General features: G+C 43.3%; 1 protein-coding gene across 1 annotated transcript in view; it reads right to left on the reverse strand.

Moving 5' to 3' along the window:
• The window catches only part of LOC113406918 (proto-oncogene tyrosine-protein kinase receptor Ret-like), a gene marked incomplete at its 5' end in the record, with an annotated part of 55,727 nt that extends 35,673 nt beyond the window's left edge, over window positions 1-20,054 (reverse strand). The window contains 5 exons of the mRNA XM_026653796.1: window positions 12,319-12,518; window positions 13,761-13,962; window positions 17,049-17,290; window positions 18,448-18,741; window positions 19,803-20,054. Of these exons, the coding sequence (XP_026509581.1) occupies window positions 12,319-12,518; window positions 13,761-13,962; window positions 17,049-17,290; window positions 18,448-18,741; window positions 19,803-20,054 (1,190 nt within the window). The remainder of the gene's footprint in view (window positions 1-12,318; window positions 12,519-13,760; window positions 13,963-17,048; window positions 17,291-18,447; window positions 18,742-19,802) is intronic.
• Window positions 20,055-23,426: the final 3,372 nt, after the last annotated feature.

Genomic DNA, 23,426 nt, shown 5'->3' on the forward strand with positions numbered 1-23,426 from the left:
ATCCTATCCAGTTCCATGCAGCCAAAATATGTTTCTTTCAAAGATCCTCTACAAGGAATTCACTAGAAAATACTGGGATACTAGTTATAATGATGCTATCATAGTGTCTATTCACATGTAGAGCCATAAACGTCATACATTTCATCTACACACAATTCCCATTGACAACAACAGGACTTTTGACTGGAAAACTATGGCAGCCTCAGGCCCCAATATCTATTTCTTTTCTGAGAACCAACAAAACCAAGTTATACAATTCAAAATAGGTATGTTATTTCTACAGATGAACAGAAGCATACTGCATGTGCTAGAGTTTCTGGACCAGATCCTGCTCTCGGTTTTGCCGATGAAGTCAATGAGCACACCTCAGAGCAAGTGAGAGGAGAATCGGGCCCTGTCTGTGTTAGAAACATGATGTGGAAACTAGAATTGATTGAAATTTTTCTAATCTTGAAATTTGAAACATTTTGTAAAGTCCCCCCCCCCCCTTTTTTTTTTTTTGGCACAAGCTATAGAGCCAGTAGAAATATTTCAGGTTCCAAAATTCTGACATTTTTATTTTCCTATCTTGGAAATAAACTAATAAAACCCCTAAACAAAGCTGTTTTTGAAAATATCACAAATTTCCCCTTTCTCCTCTCTTTATTGTCCAACCCTAATGGAAACTTCATGAAGACTTTTTTTTTTATCACTCTACTAAACTGCAATGACTTTATGGATGACTTAAGAATTGAAAGTATAGTTCGCACACACACACACACAATGAAGCAGAATCAGCATAATTATTATTATATTTTCCAGATGACTTAGTTTAGGTTTAAAAAATTGCAGTGTGGCCAAAAAGCAATTTTTTATTCCTTTTCTATTGGGCTTTTAGAAAGGAGCCAAATAAACGAATGTTTGCAATCAGAGCTCCCAGGAGATATTATAAAGTTTCTATTTCAAAGCTAGACTTGAAAAGTGTCCCTGCTGTATATCTAAGCAAATAAGTCCATGTGAAAACCCTACACCAGCATGAGGCAACTGTGTAATTAGGTTTAGTGCGCACAAAATGGAGACCCTTTCAAACAGGGCTGAGTGGTCCACTGGACAGGGTATTGGAATGGGAATCAAAAGACATAAGAACATAACATTTATTCCCAACTCTGCCACTAACTTGCTTCATGACTAGAGTCAAGTCACTTCACTGCTCTGTTTCCCCTCCCACCTTTTGTCTGCCTATTTAGATTGCAAGCTTTCTGTCTCAGGGGCTGATGTGTTTGTAAGGATGCTTTAGAACAAAGGAACCCTGATCTCAGTAGAAGTCTCTAGGATCAACTATAAATCAAATAAATAAAATAATAGTAAATAATAATAAATAATAATAATGAAGGTAGGAAGGAAGAGCTAAAAGGCCACATTTTCTACCACTCAGAAGAAAGATTATAATGGAATTAAGTTATCTGACCTCAGGGCAATATAGTCATTGGTAGGCGACAAGTAACGTTTTTCTTTTATTCTAAGACAACTCAAAAGTTTCTGAAAGTTATATAACCTCAAACTCCATTCTCAAGAGGTTGAAACTTCAAATTAGACAGAGTAAAACATTTTTGTGCCACAAAGACAATGCAGTAATTAGTCCAAAAACTGAAGAGGTGACATTCTTAATGAAGGAAGACAGAAAGTTAATGGAAAGCAATTACACAAGCAGTATTCTAATGTTCTAATTATTCACTGGTTAGATATGAGCGGTACAATATTATGGTCAGAAGTTTCTGGCCAACAGAAGCATCCAAAAGTCTCTAAAGAAAGAAGGACCTCATCTTTTTCAATTTGCTGGTGGCAGTTAAGCATTGTCATTTAAAATGAAAACAGGGAGAGGATTATTATTGCTGTTGGAGTTTCTGCCTGGAGTAGTATATACACTAGACCACTCTACATTCTGAAACTATTTATCTAAGCAGCACAGGAATGTAAATCCTTATATCCTGTCTAATTCATATGGTACCTGATCCAAAACCCATCTAAGTTTTTCCATTGATTTTAATGAGATTTGAATCAGGACCAATGCAGCATTTGCTTTGTTTATGGGGAGAACTGTAATGGTAAGGGTGGAGGGAGATTTGTGGTGGGTCATCTTAAATTTAAAACACTTAAGATGCACTTTAAAGTTAACCCAGGTGTGCCTAGCACATACAGATAAATGCTGCTTCTAGCATTTTTTTTTTAAATAAATCTAAGTAAATCCATTTCCTGAAGTGAAACGTCATTCTTGGATTCAGATTAATGAGAAAGCTCCAGCAGTTCTAGGAGTGTATCTTATTATAGGAAGGTTCCACTTAACTGCTTTTACATTTCTTTATTTCCATTCATGTCACTGGCTGATCACTTAGGGCCATGTGTTTCTTTTTGGCAGAAGAATGCACAGAGAGGAATAAAACATTCCAAAAGCTAGGCTGCTTATGATGTGGGCTGCCTTCTCTCCTCTATGCCATGGAACTGGCAAGTAAACAAGCAGGGGGTGGAGGTAAAAAGAGTTAAGGCTGAGATTGCTCTCAAATCCCTGGATGGACACAAGGTAGCTTTAGGTCCCTCCAGTCCCCTTCTAGAACCAAGTCTCTTAGCAATGACAGCACAGCAGATGTCATGTAGTACTGCCACTGACGTAGCTCTTCAATCCCTACCACAGTGGTTCCAGAACACAGCAGGGGAAAATTAAAGCCGCTCCAAGCAGCATTAACCACAGTTATTATATGGACTCTAGCCTATGTAGGAGGGGACACTGGGTGTTCCCTGTCTGTTCCTCTCCCATCAAGCCATTCTCACCTTCTCCACACAGCCTGTCAGCCATAGAGATTTCCTGTGAAGGGGATGGGAAAGGCTGCGCAGATCATTAGGGTATGGAGAAGCATCCTTCACAGCCAGATTTCCCTCAGTGCAGTCCCACAGCAGCTTTGCTGTCCTCTGTACCATAAAGAGGGGAAACAATCGAGGGGCTCCCGAGGTACTTTGTCAAAGAAAAAGAAGCTGTTTCTATCTGCATGGTTCTTTCCTGGGTGTTACTGCCCCAGGATTACACCACTATAAAAATTAGTCTAATGGAAACATTGGTGACCTTAAACATACTGCAGTGCAACCTCACTGGACTCAGGCAGAAAAATAGAGAGCACTTCTGACTTATTAGGGGGAATACTGCTACCTACTCAGAAAATACTTCAGTAATCAGCAGTAACGTGACCCAATATCAGGGCAGGATTCAGGCAAGGAGCAGGATGGTATTAAAAGAGAGGCCATCAATTAAGACACAAATATCTTGGTTTTCAGAAATGATGGGAAGGGAGAAATTAATTTAGAGGGGTACAAGACAGATAATCTTAGGAAGGTTTTGGTAATGGATTATGGTGCCCCCTTCCATTGAATTTCAGTGGTAGCGGGTACCCAACTGCCTTTGAAAATCTCAGCCTATATTTTTCATCATTGGTCTGAGTAAACGAGGACAGAGCTCTAAGTCCTTTGAAGAGCTAAATGCGGTGCACAGGTTCTGTCAGGCCACACTCCTTTTCTCCATTCATTTGGCTGCTAAAATGGACAACTGGCCGGAAGGTTAACTAATACACTCATGTTTTCCTTAGAGTGAAAGCTGTTTCAGCCTCCATATTCATTTGGCTCTGTACTTTTCCTCACCACTCAGGCTAATTATAGTTAATTATGCATAATGCTTCAATGGCATAGAGTGCCATTCTCTAGGAACTAAGCTGCTAGCATCAAGTTGGGCTGATTTCAGACCACACTGAACCTTCAAATCCACCTCTCAGAAGTGAGAGGATAATACCTCACTGACTGAGAAAGCCATTCCCATTCTGGCTTTGATCCCCCTTCTTCCCCCCGCCCCCCATTAAACCTCAAAACAGGATCTCTTTGGGAATTAGAATTCAGCAAGCACAGACAGACACAGCTTCCACAGACACAGAGCTCTTTATCTCAAAACATTTCCCTCTTACTACTGCCATCCAGTGAAACGAGACACTTACATGTCAGGAAAGGAAGCTGCTGAGATTAGAAGGGGGAATTCCATTTAAAATGCAGAATGTTCAGTGGTCCCAACACAATGAAAAGTCTGCGGCTTCCACACATTGCCTTTCTGTACTGATTTGTTATGCTTGGGAACAGTGATTTTTAATGGACATAAGCCCAAGCTAGAGCCACAGAAAATAACGTTGCTGGATTTAGGAGTCGCTTGGATCAATATTCAGATACATGTGGCTCAGGTTCATCTCTAGCTATTAAGGGCCAGATTGAGAACACCTTATTCATATGACTAAGCAGTTACTCCCCTGAATAGCCCCATTGCTTTCAACGGAGCTGCTAGTGAGAGTAAATGCACACCACTGAGAGTAAGAGGTTCACAATCTGGCACTACAAAAGCCAATGTAACACTAAAAGGATTGTGCTTCTTTACAAAAAAGCACCAAAAGGGCAACAGCATTTGCATGCAAGTTTCTCACGGATCAGAGTCTGAAAGACTAGACAGGAAAATCTCAAGCACCAAACAAAAAGGAACAATCGCCACAAATAAAGACAACTACCACAGTCTGGACCCTGGTTAGAACTCTTTGTAAAGAGCCCAATGACTGAAGTAAACCTCTACTTGTTAGGGATGGTAACTGCAGACCCTGCCTGATGCCCATTGACTGGGAAGCCATCATTACTATTATCTGTGGGGCGCCTGTTCTTCAGTCTCAAAAACTGCCAATCCAGCAGCACATTCCGTGAGCATAAAATTTGTATCAAAATTAAATGTAAAGCCAGATAATCTTAGAATCAAAGAACTGGAAGGGACCTTGAGAGGTCATCTAGTCCAGTCCCCTGCACTCATGGCAGGACTTAGCATTATCTAGACCATAATATATCTCGCTTTCCTCTTTTATTCTTTTCCTTGACTAACCAGAGGCTTAAAGATAAGTAAGGCATCTGATTATTAAATTTACTTCACAATGGGGGAGGGGGGGAACAGGTTAGTATCAACACTGCTCTGTGTTACAACTACACAGGACTTCTTATGTCTCTATTTGTTACAAGGTTTTAGACTATGGAAACATTTCATCTTTCCACAACATTCATTATAATGAGCTAGTTTAGTATTAACATGCATGTTCCACAGGAATTTACCACTGATTAATGTCAATCTGTTGGAAATGTTACTAGAAGGCATTATTAATGGCGATGATGATGATTAAACCGAAATGAGAGTTAAATTAGGAAGCACATTAATTACTGACTAGCCATTATCTAGGGAAAATCCATTAACATATTGCAGTAGGAGTGAGTATCTTCTCCACTTGATTTTTTTACCCTTTTCCATTGTCATTCTTTCCTACAATTCACTTTAATTAGGGTCCAAAAGGCTTTGTCCAGTGAACAACCTTAGGAACTATTTGTTTGCTCTATTTATGTTAATATAGGGCCTTTAACAGAAGCGGAGTTGCTACGTCATAATCTATAATAATGTCATGAATACTGACATGTAACAATTTTATGAACACTGTATGTGACTTTCCTGCATGAATGCATTGATCTAGCTTAATAGGGGACTCTGGAACGGTGGCTTCTCAATTAAAAACTTAGGCATAATCAACAAATACAAAGGGTCTGTTTGCTAGCTTCAAACACCTTCTCTCCTGTTGTTAATCTTGCTTTGCCTCTGCTAGGAGTTGCCAGCTCAAAGGGCTATAAACAGTTTAAAAGGGGAGTGAGTTGCTAGAAGTGTCCAGCGAGCATTAGTGAGCTCTGACAGGCTGAGAAAGAGTGTGGCTCTGTGGAGGAGAGTCTATAGAGAACAGTGCTCCTAGAATGCCCATGTGGAAGATGTTTAACTGGTAAACTAGAGTGGTGTGTTTAGTTGATTTAAGATCTGTTTTCTCTTAAATGCTTTTGTTCTAAATAAATAGTTCTTTGCTTTAAGGAGCTGTTTGGTCACTGGTTACTATTGTCATTGCCCTGGAGGGAAGACAACTGCAGGGTATGAGCCTAAGTCAGCCCTGCTAGGTAATCATGATTAGTACCAGGGGACTGCAGCCCAGTGTATCGGAGAATCAGGGGATTTCACCCTGAGCCAAGTGATGGCTAGAGGCTGTGACCTGTAAGTGGGTGACCTCCACAAGACTAGGAGACACTAGGTGAACTGCACCTCTGATAACTGTGACAAGATCATATTTATTTTACGCATTACAATAGCTCACTTCTATTTAACGTCTGACAAGGCTTTGGTTGGAGCTTTGTGTATATCGGAAAACACATCCTCACATCTCTGACTTCTCAAGCCTCCCCTACCCCAAGTGCTAGGGCCATTTGCCAAGGACAAGCGTTTGGCCGGTCAGCTGGAATTTCTGTCCTATCAGAGCTAGGCAGACCAGGAGAAGCCCACCTAGGAGGGGTGGCAATGTCCACCTGATGGGTAGAATCCACCTTTTTGCTTCTGTGGAAAGAAGTGGGAATGCTGACACTATCTGCTGCAACGGAAGCATTTTTTAGAGACACTGCTCACTTTCAGAAGTACCATGTTTCATTTTAAAGACTCAGATTTGATGATCATATCAGAATACTCTGCTTCCAAATTACCTGGTGCTAGTTTCTAAAGCCACGCAGACTGGATGTTGGCAAAGCAGTAATCACATACAATTGTGACAGTGATCCAGAGGGTCACAATGTTTTGTCATTTAGTTCATAAACTCTTCAGGGCAGGGATTATCCCTTACTATGTGTTTGTACAGCACCTAGCAAAATGAGGCTCTGTAATATACACACCAGTAAGATCTCCTTATCTCCATTTTACACATGGGGGGAAATGAGGCAAAGAAAGTGAAGTGACTTGCAGGCCAGTAGCAGAACCAATATGACAACTGTGACAGACCCAGACCAGTGGGGTACAGGAGTCTGGTAGAGGGCAAATATACTGGTCACTGGATGAGTAGTTTTTTGTTCCCTGAGTGACCAGAGAAGGGGCTGCACTAGAGTAATCAGGAACCTGCTAGAACCAGTTAAGGCAGGCAGGCTAATTAGGACACCTGGAGCCAATTAAGAAGAAGCTGCTAGAATCAATTAAGGCAGGCTAATCAAGGCACCTGGGTTTTAAAAGGAGCTCACTTCAGTTTGTGGTGAGAGTGTGAGGAGCTGGGAGCAAAAGGCGCAAGGAGCTGAGAGTAAGAGGGTGTGCTGCTGGAGGACTGAGGAGCACAAGCGTTATCAGACACCAGGAGGAAGGTCCTGTGGTGAGAATAAGGAAGGTGTTTGGAGGAGGCCATGGGGAAGTAGCCCAGGGAGTTGTAGATGTCATGCAGCTGTTACAGGAGGCACTATAGACAGCTGCAGTCCACAGGGCCCAGGGTTGGAACCCAGAGTAGAGGGCGGGCCTAGGTTCCCCCCAAACCTCCCAATTGACCTGGACTGTGGGTTCTTCCAGAGGGGAAGGTCTCTGGGCTGTTCCCCAACCCACATGGTGAATCTCTGCGGCAAGAAAATCCGCCAATAAGCACAAGACCCACCAAGATAGAGAAGGAATTTTGTCACACTGGTGTCAGTAGTGGGATCTTGGGGTGCACAGCGCAGCGGAAGAAGGAGGGTGATTTAAAAAAAAAAACCAACAACAAACAAACAAAAAAAAGGGAGAGGGTTTATTTTTTTTCCCACCACAATGGATGATGTAGTGCGGGCACTGATAAAAGCTACGGCGGCCCAGCAGGAGGCTACCCGTGTCCAGGCAGCCGCCCAACAGGAGGCAGTGCAGCTGCAGCAAGAGACTAATCGCCTGCTGATGGACTAGGCTGCTCAAGACCGAGCTATGTTGCGGGAACTGGTAAACCAGGTAAAGTCCCTTACAGAGCTGAATCGTGGCCATGATGGGACGCGGCTCATACGGGCCAGCCATTGGCTGCAGAAAATGACACGGGAGGATGATGTAGAGGCATACCTTCTGGCCTTTGAGAGGACAGCCCTACGGGAGGCCTGGCCTCGAGATCAGTGGTCTGGCATCCTTGCCCCATTCCTGTGTGGGGAGGCCCAGAAGGCCTACCATGATCTGCCTGAAGAGGCTGCGGCAGACTACCCCCAGCTGAAAGCAGAGATCCTGGCCAGATCTGGGGTAATGACAGCAGTGCGGGCCCAGCAGTATCACGGTTGGAGGTACCAGGAAGACAAAACCCCGCGGTCCCAATTGTATGACCTCATCCATCTCGCACGAAAGTGGTTGCAAACAGAGTCCCGGAGTCCGGAAGAGATACTAGTGGTTCTGGTCATCGACCGATACATGAGGGGACTACCACCAGACCTTCGTGCCTGGGTAAGCCAGAACGAACCCTCCACCTATGACGAGGTAGTCATCCTGGTAGAGAGGCGAAGGACAGCGAGGGAGCTGGCCCGACCAGTTAAGGAAGAGGCACCCCGGGTTAAACTAGCAGCACCAAGCCCTAAAGTTCGGGTGACTGGACCACCAGGAGGGCCCAGGTGGAAAAAAAGAGAGGCTGAAGGCCCATCAGAGGCCACAAAGAGTTGGAGCACTGAGGGAGAAGAGGATCGTGATGTTAGACTGCCCAAACCAAGAGACCGGGGAACACCTAGGGCTCCATACAGATGTTATGCCTGCGGGGAGTGGGGACACATAGCTGCACAGTGTCCCAATGCTGAGGAGCCTATGCAGTGTAACCTGGGGAACTGGGCAGATCCATGCTCCCTAATCCACCTTGTGGGGGTCTCACTAACCCCACATATGTATACCAGACCAGTGAAACTAAATGGGGTAGGGACCACGGCACTGATTGATTCGGGGAGTGCTATCACGCTTATCTCAGGGAAGCTCGTGAAGCATAGTCAGCTGCTACAGGCTAAACGTACGGGGATAACATGTGTCCATGGGACAGTTAGTTACTACCCCACCATCCCAGTAAAAATCGAGATCCAAGGGAACACTACTGAGGTAGCAGCAGGTGTAGTCCCTAAACTCCCATACACTGTGTTCATAGGGAGGGACTTCCCAGGGTTTGGAAACTTACTCCCAGTAGAGGGATTGGAGAAAGATGGGGACCCTAAAATTGGTGAGGCATCCACAGCAGACTGTCAACCCCCAAACTTCTCTGAAATATCCCCAGATTTGTTCTCCAATCCCAGACAGGGTAGAAAGACAAAAAGAGAAAGAAGGGCAGCTAAGGCCTTGGGAACCCGAATACTGACCCAAAGCTAGAGGGTCGCTCTTGTAGGTAGGTGGACCCGCGCAGCTGAAAAGGAGGCCATGCAAGAGGGAGAAGCCCCTGAGTCTGACCCCCACCCTAATGCTTCTGAACCAGTAGAGGCAACAGAGACTGGGCCCCTAGATCTTGGGCAGATTAGTCCCGGGAGAGGAAATTTTGGACGGGACCAGGCAGAAGACCCAAGGTATGACAACATTAGGAAGGAGGTGACTGAAATAGATGGGGTCCCCGTGGAAGAGAAAACCCAGGGACCAGGACCCTACTTCATAATGAAGAAGGATCTCTTATACCGGGTTGCACCAGTACAGGGGCAGATCCTAGTACCTCAAAAACACCAGAACACTGTATTAAGTCTGGCTCGTAGTCAGCTTTTTGGGGGGCATTTGGGGGTAGAGAAGACCCTGGCACGAGTCCTATGACGGTTCTTCTGGCCCGGAGTACATGAAGAAGTGTGGAGGTACTGTGCCTCCTGCCCGGAGCGTCAGCTGCACAGTCCCCGTCCCCATTGAGGGCACCTTTAGTACCCCTTCCCATCATAGAGGTCCCCTTCGAGCGAATAGCCATGGACCTAGTGGGACCCCTGGAGAAGACGGCTCGGGGCCACCAATATATACTTGTTGTTTTGGACTATGCTACTCGCTACCCAGAAGCCGTCCCCCTGCGGAACACGGCCTCTAAAACTATAGCCAAAGAGCTGGTGGGGATCTTTGCCCAAATGGGGCTACCGAAGGAGATATTAACTGACCAAGGAACCCCATTTATGTCGAAGCTAATGAAGGACCTCTGTACGCTGCTCCATATACATACCCTGAGAACTTCGGTCTACCATCCGCAGACTGATGGGTTGGTAGAAAGGTTTAACTGAACCCTCAAGGCTATGATAAGGAAGGTGGTAAGTCGGGACGGGAAGGATTGGGACACCCTACTACCCTACCTTATGTTCGCTATCCGGGAGGTACCTCAGGCCTCAACTGGGTTTTCCCCCTTCGAGTTATTATACGGGCGTCACCCCCGTGGCATACTAGATATCGCCAAAGAGATCTGGGAAGAGGAACCCAATGAGGGGAGAAATATAATAGAGCATGCGAGACCGGATAGCCCGAGTTACCCCTATTGTACGGGAACATTTGGAGAAGGCACAGGAGGCCCAGCGAACCCATTATAATCGCCAGGCAAAAGTGCGACAGTTCCAACCAGGGGATCGGGTTATGGTGTTGGCACCCACGGCAGAAAGCAAGCTTCTGGCCCAATGGCAGGGGCCCTATGAGGTGGTTGAACCCGTGGGGGAAGTAACCTACAAGATGCGGCAGCCAGGACGCAGAAAACAAGAAGAGATTTATCACGTTAACCTTCTGAAACCCTGGCATGCACAAGAAGCATGCACAACAGTCCAAAAAGACCTAACCCAGGAAAACAAGCCTTCCAAACAGGTGAGAGTGTCTCCCGATTTAACACCAGACCAGAAGAATGAGGTGTCTGAGATGATCTTCCGGAACCAAGATGTGTTCTCGACAAAACCGGGTCGAACAACTGAGACATATCACCACATCGTCATGAACCCTGGGGCCAGAGTAACAATGAGGCCCTATTGGGTGCCAGTGGCAAAAAGGGAGGAAATAAAAGCAGAAGTAAAAAAAATGCTGGAGTTGGGGATCATCGAAGAATCCCACAGTCAGTGGTCCAGCCCAATCGTGCTGGTGCCCAAACCTGATGGCACCACAAGATTTTGCAACGACTTCCGGCAACTAAATGAAGTATCCCAGTTCGACACGTACCCCATACCTCGCATAGATGAGCTAGTGGACCATCTGGGTAATGCCCGGTACTTGACTACCCTAGACTTGACAAAGGGGTACTGGCAGATTCCCCTTGCAGAAGATGCAAAGGAAAAGACTGCGTTCTCTACACCAGAGGGTCTCTTTCAATATACTGTCCTCCCTTTTGGACTACATGGGGCCCCAGCTACCTTCCAGCGCCTCATGGACAAGCTATTACGCCCGCATAACAGTTATGCTGCTGCCTACTTGGACGATGTGGTCATTCAAACCCCAGACTGGGAAACCCACCTGGAGAAGGTGGAGGCAGTCCTCGATACCTTCAGGCGAGCTGGCCTTACAGCAAACCCTGCCAAGTGTGCTGTAGGGTTTACAGAGGCCAAGTATCTTGGCTACATTGTGGGAAAAGGTTTGGTAAAACCCCAAGTGAACAAGTTAAAGGACATCCAAAATTGGCCCTGACCAAGTCGCAAGAAACAATTCCGGGCGTTCCTAGGTGTGGTGGGGTATTACCGACGATTTATCTCCCACTTTGCCACAAGGGCAAGCCCCCTGACAGACCTAGTGAAAGCCCATGGACCTGATCTGGTGAGATGGTCTGACGCAGCAGAGGAAGCATTCACAGACCTACGACTGCCCTCTGCAATAACCCCGTACTGATAGCCCTGATTTCACCAAGAAGTTTATCCTGCAGACGGATGCATCGGAAGTAGGGTTGGGGGCCATTCTATCACAGATGGTCGGGGAGGAGGAACACCCAATTCTATACCTCAGTCGGAAACTCCTTCCAAGGGAACAAAAATATGCAGTGGTGGAGAGAGAATGCCTTGCTGTAAAATGGGCCATGGAAACATTGCGCTACTACCTGCTCGGGCACAGTTTTGTCCTCGTGACCGACCATGCCCCTCTTCAATGGATGCAGCGGCACAAGGAGAAGAACACAAGGGTGACCAGATGGTTCTTATCCCTCCCAATTGACCTGGACTGTGGGTTCTTCCAGAGGGGAAGGTCTCTGGGCTGTTCCCCAACCCACATGGTGAATCTCTGCGGCAAGAAAATCCGCCAATAAGCGCAGGACCCACCAAGATAGAGGACGAACTTTGTCACACAACCTAGGTTTCCTGAATCCCAGTCCAGGGTTCTAACTTCTAGGTAACATTGCCTCAGGGTCGGAACAGATTTGCAATGTCATCTGGTATTTGTGGACATTTCTGAAATCCTGGACGTTATTTATTTTATGTACACATTTCCCTCCAAGCTGTCTCACTTTTACAAGGTTTATCTTCAACAATGCCAAAATCAAAAGCAATTAAGACAGTCCTTACATGTGCAAAACGTTCAGCATTTCTGTTCACCGTGAACTGGTAAGTCACATTAGGGAACTGAATGCTGACGGGAAGAATGGAGACATTGAAATGGAGCATCACAGATCTTTCAGGGCCATGAAACTCTGTGTCATTCACCAAAACATCCAACTGGAAGGAACGGTTCTCTGTGACTGAAATATTTTTGTTCAGCATCAGTTCTGCAAAAGAGAAGATTGGCTTTTTACATATGTCTATGCATTTTTAGGCAGCACAAAATCCTAAACTATAAATATCAAATCTATTCTTCAAGCACGGCTCATGGCATGCTACTAGGTAAAGGGAGAGGTTGAATTAAAACTAAAAATATAGATATTCTCCCATTCCATACAACAAAAAGTGCCTAAAGATATGTCACAACTAGAGCTGGTTGGGAATGTTTTGACTAAATGGTGCTTCGTAGGAAAATGTGGATTCATCAAAATCACAATTTTTCACAGGAACGTTTCACATATCTTCTGGTCAATACGAGAGATGCGCATTGCAGAATAGCCTGGTGGCAGGGGCGGCTCTAGCTTTTTTGCCACCCCAAGCATGGCAGGCAGGCTGCCTTCGGTGGCATGACTGCGGGAGGTCCCCAGTTCCGTGGATTTGGCGTACCTGCCTGGAGCCGCCGCTGCCTGGTGGTTAGGGCTGTCACCTTGAATGTGGCGATATGTCTATGCAGCGCAAAAAAAAAAAAAAAAAAGAAAAAGACCAGCAGCAGTGACTCTCAGAGCCCAGGTCAATGGGTTTGAGCTGAAGAGCTAAAAATAACAGTGTAGACTTTCAGGCTGAGGCTGGAGCCTGGGCTCTCAGACCCTCCAACTTTGCTGGGTTGCCCGAACATCTACACTGCTATTTTCAGCCCAGCAATGTGAGCTTGAGTCAGCTGACCCACTCTGTTGTGGGTTTTGGCTTTTTTTTTGGCTGGGTAGATGTATACTGGGGGACCCAAATGAGTGCCCTCCCCATCTGGCTATTCGCTATTTTGGAGCGAGTGGATGGGCCTCTCTCTGTTTTTTCATGAATTTTTTTCAAAATGTCTCAGTTTCTCCCCAATATGAAACTGGAAAATCTTAAAAATCTCAAATTTGTGTGGTAGGGGAAAACTGTTTGCCATCCAGCTGTAGTCATGAGTTTAGAATTACTTTCTTAAATGCAATACAATCAGAACCTCTCTTGGCTAGTCAACACATAATGCAACTGTCATATTCCTATACATTCACTGTGTTCTATATAGGAGGAAAGAATGTAGTACCACAGTCCCCTCTTTCAATCCCAAATATCTGTTCTGACACTGGGATTTTCTGTCTCATTTTCCATCTGCCTGGTATTTTTCAGATACATAGAAAAGTCAAATACAATATTGGTCAATTATAAGCAAAGCAATTTCACTCTTTGTTAGAAGGAAGAGACCTTACTGTATTCATGCAGCGTTCCCCTCACTTGGCTGCCATTGGGGCTGAAATAGATCTCGTGGAAGACGTGATCCACCCGAAATGTTTCGCTAATCCATGGATCAGTTGTACTGATGGTGCCTGTGTACTTCTTTCTGCTGCTTTCAATGGGGAAAATAGGTGTGGTGTCTGCATCACACACAGTCAGTGTGGCTAGGACAGTTCCCTAGAAGAAAATCATAGACAATATGGAGAAAAATCAATGATTGCCACACGATTTTTTTTTCCAGATTTGTTTTCTGGTTTACTGTCTGAATAAGTGATACAAACTGGAGACCAAAGTCCTGTCCATATAAAGCTCCCTGACATTCTGTACAAATCCACTTCCATTCAAAGTCTTTGTAGGTCTTTAACAGAAAAGGCAAAGATTGATGGTACTACTGCTTACCACCTATTTGGAGATAGATGAGCACTGTAACAGCATTTCATAAGTCAGTGAGTTGCAAAATTACTGTAGCAACAGTCAGTTTTGAGACCTATGTAAGGACTGCATATCTGATTCAAGCAATCCCCAACTAGTGGTCTTAATGACCCCAGAGACTTTGTAGCTAGGATGATCTTTGGGGGAATTTTGCAACTAGGGTATATCACTGAATAAACATGAGAATGACAAGCCAAGTAAAAAATATGGGACTGCCAATATCTGCTCAGGTCAGCAAGGTGAGGAGGAGCAGAGGGGGTCCTCAGGGAACCAGCTATTCTCTGGTTGGCTCTGCACCAGCCCCAACCTCAGAGTTTAGGATGACTTGAATTCTCAGCTGTGTGAATGGCAAGAAGGTCTGGAACACACAAGAGAATGTGTTCCGTATAGTGCACAGTCTCCACTCCCTGGGATTAGTTCACTCTCTGTTATGTGTTGTGGGATTTTTTTAAATGGTTAATCCCCAATTTACAGAGAATGGCCGGGATAGCAGAGAGATTTTTCTCCCTTAGCCCCTGGGAGAAACTAATTAAGTGGCTGTACTCAAATGTAATACTGGATGTTTGAAGGCAGAAGTAACAGGATCATACCTTGCTTTCAATCATCAAAATAAAAAATAATCCTCAATATTCTTGTTCAAGGCCAGCTCCAGGGTTTTGGCCACCCCAAGCAACCAAAAAAAAAAAAAAAAAACGCCAACACAATTGCGATCTGCGGCGGCAATTCGGTGGGAGGTCCTTCGCTCCTAGCGGAAGTGAGGGACCGTCCGCCGAATTGCCGCCGAATAGCTGGATGTACCGCCCCTCTCCCGAGCAGCCGCCTCAAGCAGCTGCTTGCCAGGCTGGTGCCTGGAGCCGGCCCTGTTCTTGTTGCAGGTGAGCAACAAATCCCCATTTAAAAGTCAGGGAAGAAGAAATAGAGGCTGCATGACATAACTAAGGCTCCACAGAGAGTTAGTAACAGAAGCATGATCAGAAATCAGATGTTCTAGGCTCCAGTCTTGTGCTCATTCTACTAGATTGCTCTTTGTTGACTCTACATTGGATTTCTGATTACCTTGCAGTAGGCCTCAAACTCATTTTGTACAGTTATTATTCCATTGGCCATTGAGATTCCCATACAAATCCTTTCCCCTTTAAGTTTGAATATACTAATTATCAGAGGTATTTTGGAAGTTTTCCAACACAAGATTTTTCTGCTGGAAAATGCTGAATTAATTAAATCAAAATGTTTCATGAGAATACATCGATTTTGTCAAGGTTTGTTTCAACTATATTATACGTCATATTAAAGTCAAAACAAACGTTTTCTGATTTCATTGCATGAAAAATACTGAGATTTCTACTTTTCATCCTGATTTGAGAAGAAACAAAATTTGAGAGTCTCAGAATTTTCCATGGGATGGGAAGTCCATTTTTCAAGCAGCTCTACTAGTTATGCCCATCGGTGTGTGGCACTGATATGTCAAGCCTGTAGGTGGCAGCAAACATCCAAAATTGTATGCTCTCTTTCCAGAACAGATATGCAAAATCCAGTTTACTTCCAAGGGAAACAAATATAGCTATTAAAGAAATATTATTAGACAGAAATCCCTGGAGGGAAGTGACTGAGTACTTGCTGGAATTTTATACATAGCTTATGCTGAATGCACATCGGGATGGCTCAAGCATAACAACCATCTATTAAAGCTTTTGTGAGTGTTTCTTCTCCCAGAGAAAGCCCCAGCTGAATGCTATTTTACTAGTTTTATACATACGTATCTTGGTTTTCACCTATGAAGCCATACGAGAAATGGGCTGTGCCTACTTTCAAGCTGGACTCTATCACCTGCACCCTCTCTGTACTCCATGCCACCCCTCCTGCTACAGTGATTAAAGGGTTGTCAATGAGCAACCTTCAACTACAGAACAAGATCCTACCCTTGGCCCTAAATACTCTGGCATTGTTGACCTTCAGTGAACACTGCAAGAACCATCATTTTGCCTAGATATCTGAGTAAGGGTGAGGTCTAATAGGGACAACTGTTTATGTAGGATGGGAGTGTTGGTGGGGAAAGTTGGTTAGCGTTTGAGGTGGAGTTTTCCAGGAAGTTGCTGCTGGTTTTGTTCTGTTTGTATTTGTTTCTTTAAATAACACCAAAGATGCACAAGGCAGCAGACAGGTGCCTGTTTAAATTCCATTATGAATTAAAAAAAACAAAAGAAATATCAATTGATATTCACAAATATACATTATATGAGGAGCTGGTAGCAACCCCCATATTTAGATGATCTAAGACCTTCCATAAGAAAAGATTCCTGAAACCTTTTATTTGAGAAGCTCTCACCTCTCCTTTGTTTGTAGCAGGTCTTTGACATGGTGCCTCCTTGTGTGCATGCATTATGGTACAATCTTTAATTACACATGCTATTGTTTTCCACAGAACCCAGGCCTCAGTCAGTGTACTTGCACAAAGAAGAATCATGGGAAGAATCATGGTTGCATATACAGATATAAATCTTGCATTTCTTAACTTCTCAGTGATTGACTTTCCCACCTAAATTATATTTTAACATAGCTTTTTGTATGTAATATATAGACGGATACACACACCCAGTGAAATCTGTCAAATGACCACTCAGATAATTAGCCACTCAAGGGAGGTGGTCATCACATTCTTCATATTATTATTCTTATTATTCAGTCAGAGCTCTCTGGACTGTATAGTAAATTAGTGCATATGATGCTGAGAGCTAACATACAAGGCCTGACGTTTCCATGTGGGTTAGGCATGCCTAACCCACAGTGTTTCCACTGAATATCTCAAGAGTCCAAGCAGAAGAGAACTCTACCTCTTTTCTGTTGAACTCCACAACAGCATCCGTCGTGCTAGTGCCATTGGGAAGGAAGGGGGCAGAGTCATCTTCATCTAACACATTGACCAGGAAAGGCACCTCGACCTGCATCTCCTTGGAGCCCTCTCTCACTGTACACTTGGCGATCAGCTCATACCTCTCTCTTTCTTCCCGATCCAAATGCTGCACAACACTTACGCCTGTGGTGTTCTCATTGTAGCGAAAAGGCAGCCCTTCAACTGAAACAACACATACAGAGCATAAACTGGGATAATCCTTTCCTATTAGTGGTGTTTGATTGTTCTCCTCTTTGACATACTGGTGATATCCCAATGAATCCATTTGGGTTGCATCAATGTAACAGAAGGAAGAATTTTACTCTGTATTATGAAAATCAGTCTAAGAAGAGATATGAAGGAAGGTGGAGGAGCTATATCAGGGGTACACGAGGAAGTCTAAAGGACTTGTAACAAGAACGAGGAGTAGTTGTGGCACCTTAGAGACTAACAAATTTATTTGAGCATAAGCTTTCGTGGGCTAAAACCCACTTCATCCTATGCATGCAGGGGAAGATACAGTAGGAAAATATACACACACACACACACACACATACACACACACACATACACACAACACATGAAAAAATAGGTGTTGCCATACCAACTGTAATGCCCCTCTGCCATGTACATTGGCCAAACCGGACAGTCTCTTTGCAAAAGAATAGATGGACACAAAATCAGACGTCAAGAATTATAACCAGTCGGAGAACACTTCAACCTCGCTGGTCACTCAATTACAGATCTCAAAGTCGCAATACTCCAACAAAAAAACTTCAAAAACAGACTTCAACGAGAAATTGCAGAATTTGAATTAATTTGCAAACTAGACATCATTAAATTAGGCTTGAATAAAGACTTGGAGTGGATGGGTCATTACACAAAGTAAAACTGTTTTCCCATGCTATTTTTTCCCCCTACTGTTACTCACACCTTGTCAATGGTTGGAAATGGGCCATCCTGATTATCACTACAAAAGTTTTTTTTCTTCTGCTGATAATAGCTCACCTTAATTAATTACGCTCGTTACAGTTGGTATGGCAACACCATTTTTTCATGTTCTCTGTGTATATATATTTTCCTACTGTATCTTCCACTGCATGCATCTGATGAAGTGGGTTTTAGCCCATGAAAGCTTATGCTCAAATAAATTTGTTAGTCTCTAAGGTGCCACAAGTATTCCTCATTCTTTTTGCTGATACAGACTAACACGGCTACCACTCTGAAACCCAGAAAGGCTTGTGTGGAAGCAGAGTAGAATAACCACCAGAGGAGAGTTCTGCTCTATTAAAAATCTCATTAATATGACTGGCGACTGAATGGTTTACCTCCAGTTTTACCTGCTAGTAATTTGTAGGAAATGCTGACATTCTGGCACAGGTGATGTATTGGGGGTAACTGAAGTTGATGAAATGTGCCAGGTGGTTTATTCTCTTTGATGTGAAAGGAGAGATCCATTTCTGAGAAACAAAGCTCCCTTGACATCAGAGCATTGCAAGTTGGTACAGTGGCGTTGATGATGGAGAGATGCACCAGGGCAGAAGTGGGGGTCTCACATTCCTTCCCTTGGAAGGGCTGGGGTGAAAGGTAGACATGAAATGTCACCTTTGGTAATGACATCCAATTCTTTCCAACTGCAAGAACAGAAACAAAGAAACAGTTGACAAAGAAACAAGCAAACATTCCTCTTAATAATTTCCTTCCATCAGCCATTATTCTACAGTGAACCAAGTAGTTCAGTGACAATACCTGATGTTTATCACCTCTAAAATAAGGCTCTACATGTTTGAAGTTGGACCAAGCCACCCAAAATTACAGGCTAATGTGGACAATACGGCTCTTACAAGTTCTCCTATTTCTTCAGACTACCCCACAGTGGAACCCTACCAATCTTTGAAACTGATCCAGAAGTAAAGGCCTTTTCAGCAGTGCTATGACATTAATTTCTTACACCACTTTCTCCTCCCTCATCTAATGCTACCTAATTTCCTCAGGGATCAAAACCACCAAGATATAGGTTCTGTCTATTAAAAGCAGGAGGAGAATGGAAAAAATTTGTTTCTATGGTTCAATGGTACATGGTTCTTACAAAAAAAACCTCACTTAAATCCCAAATAATATAAATAAGCATCACTTAACCCCTTCATCAGAGGATCATTTACTACCCCATACAAAAAGTGCTCCAGATATCTGGGTCTTTGTAATTAAAGGTTTTGCTTATATTAGAAAAGTTGCACCAATTTAACTAAAGTCAGTCTATCTGAACTGATGGAGAAATAAAATTTTAACCAACACATAAATGGGTATAACATGTTGGTAAATTACTAAATAAGGATAAACTTGCAAGGATTAAAAATGGTTTAAGTGTGTCTTCTTTTGGGGTCCAGTCTAGGTTCATTATGTTGATTTAGTTAAACTGGTGAAACTTCCCCGATGAAACTCCACCATTTGACAACTAATCCAATTTCTTCTTGGCCTTAGTGTTCATTTTGCCACATGGCTTGAATACTATTGTGTCTATCTGAGGGTTCTTTTCGATCCCAAAATTCATTTAATGTAAGTAAACAGTTCTTCCAGTCTGATCCCTAAGTATTGGTTTGCTATTCATATGCTGCTGGATAAATCCCATTAGATGTAAGTGCTTAGCTTCAACTCTGGACATTATCGCAACTGTAGCTACTCCTCTCAGACTTACACAGGATATCGAAGTCTCCTCTATCCAGACTCTTATTGAGGTAGAGAAGCCCGGTTTTTTCTTTTATTTGAAACCAATGATTTTCATAGGGTCCAACGCGATAGATAAAGAGCTGCTGGCAGAGCTGAAAGTGGGCCACCTCCCCATGTGAATCCCTCAAGGCACGGATGTGCAGTAGCGGCGTACCCGCTGGCTGATCAATGTAGACAGTCTCCGAATAATCTTTCCTAGGGAAGTAGAGACCAAAGGAAGCTGCAAAGGAACACAAACAGGAGAATTGTTAAAGCTGAATGAACTCTGGGTAGACACTGTCGTAAGAGGTGCATTTCTAAAGAACTGGAAGCTCCATTTAGTAAGTGCATAGGAAGATATAACAGCGGACCCAGATCCTGAGCTGGTGTAAATTGGTATAGCTCTACTGAGTTCAATGGCGCTACCTCAGTGTATATCAGTTGAGGATTTGACCCATAATTTATGTACAAGCAACGAGAATTCCCCCTGGAAGCCAAATTGCTTAGTTGTAAACAAGACCATAGCCACAGCAGAGAGCCTAATGGAGCATTTCTTGTCAAACTTCAGATAAACTCACATCAGCAATTCCCAGCTGCTTTTCCATTCTCACACAAATTGTTTTCTTCTCTGAATAATATCATTTATGGTGAAATCTTATTGAGGAAATAAATACAGTTAGATGAAAAAACATTAGGAGGTATTGCCCTAAGCTGAATCTCAGTCTTTCAAGTCACACAGTCCAAACACTCAATTTCTATTCAGATGAAAAATGTGTAAGTACATCAGTGGCTTTCAAACTTTGCCCTAGTGTGGACTTCTTTTTAAGTAGCGATTTTTCTTGTGGACACCTCTCCTCCCATACAAACCAACCAACCCACCCGACCCCTTTTCTAAAGTAAATGGTACTCCACTCCATTAAATAAATCCATAGATTATCAGGCCAGAAGGGACCAGTCTGACTTTCCTGCATAACACAGGTCATGGGACTTCCCTGAATTAACTCCTGTTTGAGCTGGAGCATATCTTTTTAGAAAACACCCAATCTTGTTTTTAAAATGTTCAGAAATGGGAAAAAATTTACCCCAGCCTTTCATAAAATTCTTCCAATGATTAATTACCCTCACTTTTGAAAATGTGCACCTTATTTCTAAGCTGAATTTATCTAGCTTCAACTTTCAGCCACTGGATCTTGTTTTATCTTTGGTCAGTAGATTGAAGAGCCCTCTATTATCAATGTTCTGTTCCCCATGGAGGTGCTTAAGTAAATTTACAACTCATACAAAGATTTTAGGTGTCAGAGATATAAAAACTCAGGATTGATAACACCAATTAAGGCTAAAGGAATTTACTCTCTCTCTAATGCAATGGGTCCGACTGACCCATTGTGCCTCTGTACTGTTTATTTCCTCTCCCTGGTTGTAGACATTTACATTAATTAGGATGCATTCACCCTGTATGAATTCATTTGAGAGTGTAGTGATTGTCTGGTTTCACCCCACATAGTTGATATTAGGGCATTTAGTGCACTGGATGCATACAATACATGTTGTGATAGGCATGTGTAGGACCCCTGGATCTTGAAAGATGTGTTGTGGTGTGTGTGTGTGTGTGGGGGAGGGGGGGTTGATCATTGTAGCAGTGGAAATATGTCTGCAGTTTTTGCATGTTGTTCTGGCAGGGTCTGGTACAGCTTTGATTTGGCCTGTCCTGGTCTGTGGGGAGCTTGCTTCTGATGATGAGCTTGGGGGGCTGTTTGCAGTCCAGAAGAGGGGGTTCAGGAAAGATTTATTTCAGGATGGAGTTCTCATCGTGTATGGCTTGTAGTTGTTTGATACTCTGGGTTCCCTGTAGTGGCAGGTGACAACTAGGGGTGTGCAGTTAAAGGGGGGTTTATTTCTGTATTGAAGCAGGTTCTCTTGAGGTATTTGGGTGGGCCATTCCATGATGTGATCTATTTTTGCGGTGGAGTGTCCTTGTTTGGTGAAGGCAGTTTTGAGTGTGTCAAGGTGTATATCCTGGACTTTCTCCTCGCAGCATAGTCTGTGGTATCTTAGTGACTGACAATCACTATGCTCTCAAATGAGCTCACATAGGAAAACGATAAAAGACAAAACACCACATCACCTATGGGTGAACACTTTTCACAAAGCGATCACCCTATATCTGACCTATGAGTCCTCATAGGAAACCTATACAACACTTTCAAAAGTTGAGTCTGGAAGCTTAAATTCATAACTTTGCTGGACACTAAAAATCATGGACTGAACAGACACACTAGATTTATGGCTTATTACAACAATCTGTAACCCACTTACAATACTTGCCCCCTAGCTGCTCCCCTCCCCTTCTTTTCCTCCCTATGACTGGAGGGATATTAATGGGCCTCTTGACTTGGAACGCTAAACAATCTGTTCCATCTTATATTTAGCTGTGACATTCTGAGTTAGTTTCCCAGACTCGAAGAAGAGCTCAGGGTAAGCTCAAAAAGCTTGTCTCTCTCACCAACAGAAGTTGGTCCAATAAAAGATATTACCTCATCCATTTTATTGGTGCAAAGCCCTTTTTGCCCAAAACTGGACCCACTTTTACTGGACATTTTCCCATGATGCCCCAACAGAAATGGGAAGTAGGCTGCCAAAGCATCTTCAGAATAGCAATGGGCTAACATTTCCTCAGCTGCACATTACTGAAGGATCCATTTTAAAGAAGGAAAAGAAGATGGCAAACCCACTGTGAATTAAAGGCCTATGATGTCACTTGGAAAAACTACACAAGCCACAGTACTCTCTCTCATGATTACATCATCAGCATCGCTGCATGGAATTACATCCTCATGTTTTACAGTTGACCGTTATTTAGCTACATGTAATTTGCATTAAATAAATTAATAAAGCAGGCAAAAACTTACCAAAATAATGTTGAATTAAGAAGGCAGCCAGCTGTAATCTTTTAAAAAGAACATACAATAGATTTTTGGTGGGGGATGGGGAAGCTAAAAACCAGTGACTCCTGACCCCCCATTACCCAACTTATTTTCTTTTCTTTCTCCAAAACAATTTGCATTTGATATTCAGCACTGAGATTTTTGTCAGCAACATGCACTGTTTAATAAGGGCATCTTTAAAAGACATACTTTTGGCCCATTCAGTCTACTGTTGCTTCTAACTGAAGGCCATACAAACATTATCTCCACACGTCATTGCAACTCAATATTTTCAGGGATACAAGAGTTAAATATGTATAACATAGTTAAGGAGAGACATACTTGTATCGGAAAGATGCAAAGAGGAGTGAAAAAAATTATTTAAGGTGGTACAAGAAGTAACAAAATAGAGGTAAATTAAGGAAGATAAGACTATACAAACCAAAAAGAAGGCAAGGTCCCTGCCTATGGTCTAAATTTAACCTGAATATTGGGGGAAACGCCTCTTAGTGAGATCCAAATAAATTATCCAGTAGTAGGCGGGAGGACTAAATGAACTAATAGAACTTTTCCATCGCTAATTCCTATGATTCAATTCAAACACAGGTTTGCTTTATGTACCTTTTAATACCGTACTGAATTGATTGTTGATTAAAAATTAAAACATTAAAATACACCACTGTGCATTT

Source organism: Terrapene carolina, unplaced genomic scaffold (assembly GCF_002925995.2).
Source record: "Terrapene carolina triunguis isolate 2854851 unplaced genomic scaffold, T_m_triunguis-2.0 Scaffold149, whole genome shotgun sequence".
NCBI classification, from domain to species: Eukaryota; Metazoa; Chordata; order Testudines; family Emydidae; genus Terrapene; species Terrapene triunguis.